Source organism: Aptenodytes forsteri, unplaced genomic scaffold, assembly GCF_000699145.1.
Source record: "Aptenodytes forsteri isolate BGI_AS27 unplaced genomic scaffold, ASM69914v1 Scaffold227, whole genome shotgun sequence".
Taxonomy (NCBI): Eukaryota; Metazoa; Chordata; class Aves; order Sphenisciformes; family Spheniscidae; genus Aptenodytes; species Aptenodytes forsteri.
In genome coordinates, this window is record NW_008795365.1 from 987,450 (window position 1) to 996,638 (window position 9,189).

The 9,189-nt window shown below is 40.8% G+C and overlaps 1 protein-coding gene across 1 annotated transcript in view; it reads left to right on the plus strand.

Moving 5' to 3' along the window:
* The window catches only part of LOC103899726 (glycerol-3-phosphate acyltransferase 3), a 17,649-nt gene extending 8,780 nt beyond the window's left edge, over positions 1-8,869 (plus strand). The window contains exons 3-12 of the mRNA XM_009280238.1: positions 557-827; positions 1,986-2,060; positions 2,742-2,831; positions 3,759-3,852; positions 4,141-4,256; positions 5,665-5,720; positions 6,070-6,155; positions 6,947-7,075; positions 8,217-8,296; positions 8,755-8,869. Of these exons, the coding sequence (XP_009278513.1) occupies positions 557-827; positions 1,986-2,060; positions 2,742-2,831; positions 3,759-3,852; positions 4,141-4,256; positions 5,665-5,720; positions 6,070-6,155; positions 6,947-7,075; positions 8,217-8,296; positions 8,755-8,869 (1,112 nt within the window). The remainder of the gene's footprint in view (positions 1-556; positions 828-1,985; positions 2,061-2,741; positions 2,832-3,758; positions 3,853-4,140; positions 4,257-5,664; positions 5,721-6,069; positions 6,156-6,946; positions 7,076-8,216; positions 8,297-8,754) is intronic.
* Positions 8,870-9,189: the final 320 nt, after the last annotated feature.

Here is a 9,189-nt window from a genome sequence, read left to right on the forward strand (position 1 = left end):
TGTGGGTGCGGGGGGGGGGGGGGGGCGAAATCTAGACATTTTGAAGTTTTGTGGTAGTGAGGTGACTCTTAAAGGAGAAGGGATGGGGGAAGAGAGAAAGCTCTGAGAAAATACCAGAGGAAGGTGTTTGTTACAGCTGGGAGAAAGTAAAACTAATCAACAGCAGCAAGAACAACTACACAAACACTGCCTGAATTTGAGTCAAGGCTCTAGGAGGGGTCTGCAATCTTGGCAGTGCACTGTTGATGTTTCTAGGTGTCTGTACATATGTGGTTTGGTAAATAACAATCAAGTAGGTGGTGTCCTCAAGGTTTTATTTGCAGCTTGCTCTGGATGCTGTTCTCTTTTCTTCAACAATTTAGTGGTGTTATATGGCATAGGATTAGAGAAGTAACTTGTGGAACTAAATGCCAGTATGTAAATGGGGCATAACAATGTAATTATGGTGCTTGGAGTAGGAGGAGAGCTATTTCTAAAAAGTATGTGTATTTTACTCTTTTTGGAATCCGTATTGTCCATTCCACTGTGTGGACGGAAGACTCATTTCCTCATGCAGGAATCATCCAGAGAGAGGAAACCTCCATGGAAGAGGAGATTGCTGGCCAGTGCCAAGGATGCTTCAACCTTGCTCATGTTATGTACTTCTCCAAGAAGGGGTGTGAGGCAGTTGCAGAAGACGAAGTCACCCGACGGTTCTCCTCTGAGGAGCTGGCGTCCTGGAATCTCCTCAGCAGAACCAATGCCAACTTGCACCATGTCAGCTGGCAACTGACCGTTGTGTGGGTCATTGGGATCCTAATTCGGTATTGTCTCCTGATGCCTTTTCGGTGAGCCAGATGTAATTTGCTGGGATCTGTTTTTCATGTTACTTTTTACAAAAGACCTGAACTAACATGCTATTGACTAGTGCAGAAAGGAGAACCTGGCATGACTTTGTTTTCCAAGATGCCATCGAAACTCAAATATCCCTAAAAGAAGAAAAAGGTTCTGAAGATGTACACTTTTCATGTTCTGTATGTTTTATTAGTAATTAATTTGTTTTTAAAATCCAGCAAAACTTTATAGAAATGATCTGGAGATCTTTTTGTTATGTTTCAACTCTTTCAACTGGAAGGATCAGGCTCTACCTGTCTAAGAGACAGGAAGACTGTATGCTGAACACTTGGGATTTGAAGCAAAGCCAGTGTTCAGGGAGCACAGGGCTGGATGGAAAAAAGGGACATCCACTTGGAATGTATTAAATTTTCAGACTTTTAAAATTTTCTTTTAAGCAAAACCAGCCTTTATCATATTGACCAAACAGTTGCAAATAGTCATGCGTTCTTGTAAAGAGCAGGAGCTTTTAAAATTTCTTATTCCTTCGATGGGAGGACAGTATATTTAAAACATAGCTGCAGTGCATAGAGGGATTTCATACCAGTCAATCACATAGCAGAGCATATATGCCTGTGTGTAAACTTAGTTATGCAGCTTAAGAAAACAACATTTATGTAGAAATGGCTTCAATATTGGTTTTGCTCAGCCATTAGTAACCAATGACGTTTCATTTTCATGATTATATAGTAGCTTACTGCTTGGGTGGAAATAGGTACTGAAATTTCTGGATAGGTTCTTAAAAATGAAACGATGAGTCCCTTTTGGCACTGAGAAATCTCATCTGCATTAAAGAACACCAGCCACTACTCGCCGTCCTCTTTGAACACAATGGTTTCTTTACCATGTGATAGCTTCAGATCAGGGTGTGGTGCTTTTTGGAACATAGGCTCCAGGCAGCACAAGGTTTTGTACTCAGTGCAGGATTAATTGAGTGAAAACACATGCTCATATTATCCTGTTGGCCTTAACTGGTTTGTATTGCTAGTTAGATGCTGCTAATGGTGGAGGGAAGCATTGTGAAATGGATCAAAGGGTTAAGTGAAATATTTTCTTGCTTGCTCTTCCAATTTTGCTTCTTAGCAATTAATTAGGATTATTTTACTTTGTAGCGTCTGCTTGGCTGTTTTCAGCATCCTCTTGCTGGTCTTGGCCACTACCGTAGTAGGACAGTTTCCAAATGGCAGGTAGGTGTTTGCTGAGGGCTCTTTCCATTTCTCTTTTATTTCTTTAAGGATTTGAATTAGTGTGTTGGAATATACTGCTTGAGTCCGGAGGATTAATGTGGATTATCATGGGGTGACTTTTTCTCTACTGTAAACTCATAGAGCACTATGAGAGAGAGTATGGCAATGGCATCTGAAAGTGGACATACAATGTAAGCCAGATAGATACTGCTGGAAGCGTGTCTTAGAGTGGAAAATGGAGTATGCTCTACTTGAGTCAGAATAGGGCAAGTAAATCATCTGTCCTGAGCAATTCCATATTAATACTGTGAGATTGTTATGTCCTGTCAGTGCAAAAAACTCAAACGTGATTCACCAGCTAAATATTTTTACATTAAATTAATGTTAATGAATGAGTGAATAGCAGTTGCTTCCAGAGAAAATCTATAAAACAAAACCCTGACTATTATTTTCTCTGCTTTGAATCTGGTGGGTTTATAATAGATTACAGTAGAAGAACAGAACAAGAATATCTTTGATACCCGATAAGGTCCTCCTGCATGGCATTGTTAGTGCAATGAATCCTCATAATACGGTCTTTGTAATAACAGCTATTGGGAATAATTTGGAGAGTTTACATTACATTGTTCTGTGAGTGACTACATAGAACTGGAAATGTATGCGTGGCTTCATTTCTTTCAGAGTTAAATGCTGGCTGAGCAATCAGGTTCAGATGATATGTGCCACATTAGGTGTCCGATGTCTGAGTGGTCTTGTTCATTTCCACAACAGGTGAGTGACGCCACCCTGCTCCCGTTGGTTTGGTATTGATTTCTTACAGTACTCAATGTCTCAAGTTTCAGAGCGGGGTTCTTATTCCATTACTGCACAGATACTATGATGATGCGACTAGATCCAAGAAGCTGTTTGGATCATCTAGACTCTGTGAAGATGTTAGCATGCCCTACTATGTTTTCTGTTGTGTATTGGCAGGGTATGCGAAGGTGAAGTGGTGCTGTGTTCTTGGTTGAGTATGCACTTAGATATTTTTCTCAGTGTTTTCCATGAACGTGTTGTAATCACACGCAAGAACATCACCATAAAATGTTCAGCTGTTCTATTAGCCGATTTGTTTGGTAACTAATTCTTCATGCTCTCTCCTAAAGTAAGTTATGGATGGTATTTCAGTAAGTTTTTGTAATATCTTGCTTGCTTAGTGGTGGAGCTTTATGTAATGGAGGCTTCTGAAATATTTTTTTGTTTGTGGTTTAGAAAACAAGCAAAATCATGCTCTAGTGTCTTTGCTTTTAGAGTTTTAGTGTCCAAATACTCTTTGATATATGCCTCTATGAATGGTAATGTATGCAGCTAAAATGCCTACTCCAATGAAGTCTCGTATTCTCAGCTAAAAGGAAACTGGTTTTGGTGAAATGCCAAAACTACTGAAATGTGAAGGGACTCTTGAAAGTATGAGGAAAGGTGACTTATCTGCTGTAATGTACTGCTAGAAGTTTTAACATTTATCATAGTAATATTAGTATTTTAAAATGTTTTGTGTTCTTCCACTTCCTATGGATCTGCAGATAAGCTGTGTGCCTGAAATGCATTTGTCACTGAGAGTCTCTATTGTGGATGTATGCTCACCGGATGGGCCACCTGATGTGGCCTGTAGTCTGGAGAATAAACACTAAGTAATTACTTTTATGGTTGTCATTGCAGGGAAAACAGACCACAGGAAGGAGGCATCTGTGTAGCCAACCACACGTCTCCATTAGATGTTCTAATCCTCGCCAGTGATGGATGCTATTCCTTGGTATGAACAAGAGAGTCAGTAAATATTGGTAATGTTGAGATGCCCGTAGATGTAGTGTTGGGTAAGAGGATAAACTTACTGGTAGAAAGAGTGGGATTTGATAGCATTCAAACTTGCATTCAGGACTGCAAAATAATAGACACAGGCAGGTATGTGCACACTTTTGATGCTTTTTGAGGATTCCTATCATTTGTGAACGAGCTTAGAAACTGATGCATCTGTGTTCAGAATTTTATCATTTAAGTGTGTGTGTGTTTGCATAGTAACCAGTTTCTTTCGGGCTTGCAGGTTGGCCAGGCACATGGAGGGCTTCTGGGACTTATTCAAAAATCTTGCATGCAAACCACTCAGCATGTTTTGTTTGAACGCTCAGAAATGAAAGACCGTCATCTGGTGAGGAAAAAGTAAGGTAGTGAGATGTTTGCTTAATTGTCCCGTCAGGTCTAGTAATTGTGAGGTCCAAGCATGAGTTGAGACTGTTCTCACCTTGCATCTCTCTTTGGTGGGCAGCTGTAGGTTGTCATCAGTGTAAGGTTTGGAACTGCTCCATCAATGAAGGTGCAGGGTGTAGCAATAATCTACTGAACTTTTGATCATTTGCCCTGTAACCTCTGGGAATTTTCACATGGCCACAATTGCCCTGCCTGCCACAGGTGGGAGTCTATTCATTCACTTCCGAGGCTGATGATTTGGGATGTCAGGACAGAAGTCAGAGTTCTGTCAGCACATCTGCTTTCCAGATCATGCCTTGCCCTGGTACATTTTTCAACAGCTCTGAGCATCGAAGCTGATTATATCTGCTGTGAGTACAGGATAAAGGGAGGCTGACTGTAGCGCAAAAAACCAAAAACCAACCAAACAAAAAAAGACCAAGGTACCACCTAACTGCTAGAAGCTGGAAGAGCATCCTGGAGAAGTGTCTTAATATGTTTGCTTAATGCCTATGCTGCTCTCCAGGCCTGCTGTATTGATTCCTGGCAGAGACAGCATGTTGGACTTCAAGGACATGAACAGGATTGACTCAGTATGCCAGTTCTTATATTCTCAGGTGTTTACAGAGACTGTTCTTAGTCATCCTAAATCTTCATGAAATAGGGTGCAACGCACCTAACTTTAAGTAAGTATCTATGACAGTTTGTCCTTAGAAAAATGGAGAAGGTCCCCCCATGCCGGATCATTCTCTCCGGTTTTTTGATATCTGATGTTTTGGTTTTGTTCTTTAATGCAGACTGGAGAGGAACTGCATGCCTTTGAGTCATAGGAAAGACAGGTGTCTCAGAAAACAACAGATTTTGTGTGTCAGTAATCTGCTTAGTGGTAATACATTTGTTTTTAAGTGATGCAGCAAATGTAGTAAAATAGTGGCCTATCTCTTAACTAGATGTGGAGAATCGTTAGATACATATAAAGTTGATGTTATGAACTTAGAAGGCATGAAAACTTGGAATATGGAATATACTTCAGTCAAAAGAAAAGTTTGACTGTGTTCATAGCTGGAACCTGTCAAAGATAAATGGGAAGTGATTTTTACGTGCTTCAAGTACCACTGTTCTCTGGCTTTGTGTTAATTGGGTTAAAATGGTGAAATAAAACTGCATAGTTTTGTAGAAAACCTACTTTTGCAATTAGCAAGAGAGAACCTTGGAGATAAAGGCCTGAAACTAGCATACATCCTGGCTGAGGCTACTGACTGGCAAAGGGCAATTGGGCGAGGCAATTGTTTCTTGTCCTATGTAAGAGGTAATGGATGTTTAGATTCTTGGCCAAATACAAATACGAAGTATACACTGAAATTTTATTTTCTCTCCACAGAATTAGAGAACACATTGCAGAGAAGGCCAAACTACCCATTTTAATTTTCCCGGAAGGTAGGAAACAACTATATTGATTTTATTGCTCTTCTCACTTCTTGCCACTGAGTACAGTTTATTATACCCAGTCTTTACAAGTGAGGTGTTTGTTTTTAGTCTGTAGAATTAATTAGCTCTTGTGAGATATTAAAAGTCAGATTCTAGTATTTTACCACACTTTTATGACAGTCTATTTGCTTTAGCGTATAGCATAATGGAAGAGAGAACAGGCTCTGGGATTATGTTTCAGAACTGAAGCTTGCTTTCTCCTCTAGCAACTTAAGTCTCCTTAAGACAGTTTAGGAGTCATTTGCTGATACTTTTCTTGGAGTGGGTTAAACTCTTCATCTGTATTAATTCTGGCCAGGTACCTGCATAAACAACACATCAGTAATGATGTTTAAGAAGGGAAGCTTTGAGGTCGGAGGGACCATCCATCCAGTAGCAATCAAGGTAACCTATCTGCAGTTTCCCAAAAGTGGAAGGGTTATTTGCAGAAGCTTCTCATGTCAGAGAAGCTGTTCATGTGTAAACCTTAAAAAGGGGTTTGTTCTGTATGAATAAGGTACTGAATAAGCCCTGAGAAAACGGAATCTTTTTATGGTGCACAATGTCTTGCGGTTCAGTGCAGTATGGGAAATGTTTCACTGAGTATCTTTACAGCTGGTTAGGAGCAACCTGAAAAGCACAGTTGCAATTACTATGCTGTGTGTTCAGTTCTGCCTGCTCTTTCTGTCCTAGCGCTCCTGGCTCTTGTGTGCTCTGGGATAAAGGCACTTCTTGGCACTTCCAAGGCTTTCTGAGTAGCTTTAGCCAAGTCACCCTAACTCTAGATATGTTAGTTACTTTTTCTGGAACTATGATGTTGCCTAATTTTATGGAAATTGTTAAAACTGGTATGGGCGTTTTCAAGGAAACCTTTGTAGTCAGCATGCTGTAGATGACAAATCTTTACATTTTGAGTAGCTCTATCTTGTTATACTTGAGATGTGTTTCAATGTGACCCCCAACTGTCACGGTTTGGGGTCCTGCATTGCTTGTCAAGGTTAACTGTTATAAACTTGTCATAAATGTTGAAATGTGGAGCTTTAGTCTGAATTTACTGCTGCTTTTAGGAGGTGTGATTAGATTTGCCCCTGATTTAACAAGTTGAACTGTAACTTTGTGGCCAAAAAGGAGCAGCTTACGTGATTTAAACTAAGGTAGCAGATCATGCTCTTTTGCTTATTCTTCTTGTCTTCCAGTATGACCCCCGCTTTGGAGATGCGTTCTGGAACAGCACAAAGTATTCCATGATGACCTACATTTTTAATGTGATGACCAGCTGGGCTATTGTCTGTAATGTGTGGTACCTGCCACCAATGGTCAAAGAGGTACTTACGCTTTCGTATGTTTTGAAAATGCTTATAAAATGTTGTCTGGGAGGAAGTCTGCATTACTGTGCACCGTGTGTTGGCATTATGTTTGTGAATCTTTATTGACAACTTAATGAACAAAGGCCAGAAAGCAACACTGTAGTCTTAAAATTAAGTGAGCACGGATATACATGGGTTAGTTATCTTCAAGTAAAAACTACTCTTGCAGATATTCAGACATTTCTGTACCATGCTCCCTATTGCTCCCAAACAGCTTCTTTACTTGGGTGTAGCTGCCTTGCTTTCCTCTGCTCCCAGAGACTAGAAGAGATGTTGAAATATGGTTTTATGCTGCAGGAGTCCTGCCCCTCAGCCTGGCACATACCTCCTTTTATGTATCGCTTCTGGAGTAAAAGATTCAGGCCTTCACTCTATACTGGGGTGCTTCTGCCTTCTGCGTCCCCCCTCTACCTCCATCTGCACAGCTTCCTCCCACCTCCTTGTTTCTCAGCCCTGCAGAATATCCAGCTAATCCTTTGCCCAGCAGCTTTACCCCATAACTTGGCACAACCTCTCAGCCCATTGCCCCTGGATACCTGACGTTGACAAGTGGTCAAGGCCTTCGCTCCAGCAATGCCCCAGTTTGGTACTGCCTGCCCTGGTCTTTGCTCAGCCCTAGTCTTGGCAGGGAAGCTGCTGTAATGCATCTATCTTCAGTCCTCTGCAGTTTGGGCAGACAGACTCCTGTGAACTCACAATAATTCACTGATCCTGAATGCACCAGGCCCCAACCCTGTTCAAGGCACCCCATCTCCTCCAAGGGTGATCCTGTCGGTGTGTTCCCAGCTTCAGACTGATACTGAAGTACTGGGAACAGATGCATCCCCTGCTCTGGCCAGACCTGTGACCTCACGCTGTGTGTTGTTTGAGATTGCCCCAGAAACCACAGAGCCTCTCACTTAGTTCTTTTTGGCACCAAATGGTGGCAAGCCAGGCAGCGTTCCCCAGGACCAGCTGGAACTGCCCTGCAGGTCATGTTTGGCTTGTGGGCCTGGCATAAACCCAAGTGCCTGCTGTCCAACAAAAAGCATCTCTTTAAGTGAGACATGGAGGAAATGTTTAAGTTGCAAAGCAAATTTTTCATATATTTTTTTTTCAGGAAGAAGAAGACGCTGTTCACTTTGCCAACAGAGTCAAGGCTGTCATTGCTGCTCGGGGAGGAATGTCTGTGCTTCCTTGGTAAGAAGCAACACCCTTGAGGTTGGGTTTAAAGCATATTTAGGTGTTCTGTATTCTGAAACATTAGCCTGGAATCTTCTAAAACTTCTTCCAGATTTGCTTTGCTTGGGCTGTACTCCATCACCCTTACTGACTCAGAAAATATTACTTTATTCCTTGAACAGTTCCACTAGAATAAATAGACTGATATAATATAAAAAGAGAAACGGAGCTGACAGGTGGATCTAGCGAGCAGGTAGTATTTGGTGAAAATAACTTGCCTGTTAAATGCTGGATTAAAGGAAGGGCAATGCTTGTGTTGTGTGGTAAGTCTTGGCAGTACAGATAATTTATTATTGTATTGCAAAAGCCAGCATTTAGGGTGAAAACTCCTTTGACTCCATAGTCTAAATATTGTAACGTTTTTCTGCCTTGACCCTGAAGTGAGCTCAAGGCTGTTTCTTTTCTGTATCTTTCAGGGATGGGGGACTGAAAAGGAAAAAGGTCAAAGAGTCTTTCAAGGAAGAGCAACAGAAAAAATATTGCCAGATAGTAATAGAAAATGGATCTGTGGGAGACGGAAATGTTTGTTAAATGGTATTTATTTTATCTCATTTTTCCATGACTTCTCTCAACCAGAAAATGGGCTATTTTTTATATTAAAACCGACATATTTTCCTTCTGTTCCTCTAAGATATTTTGCATATGACACAGCAGGGAAACCATAAAGAGATAGTATTTTGTATTAAACAAGGATATAATTTTATAAATAGGAAGATTTACAATATACTAGTAAAATTCTCTCCAATGTTGAGTGAGAAGAATCTGCAATAAAATTACCTAGGTTCATTAAAACACCATTTTTTAAATCTTTGTGCTACCCTAAAGACTTAAATGGTAGCTTCTTAACTCGT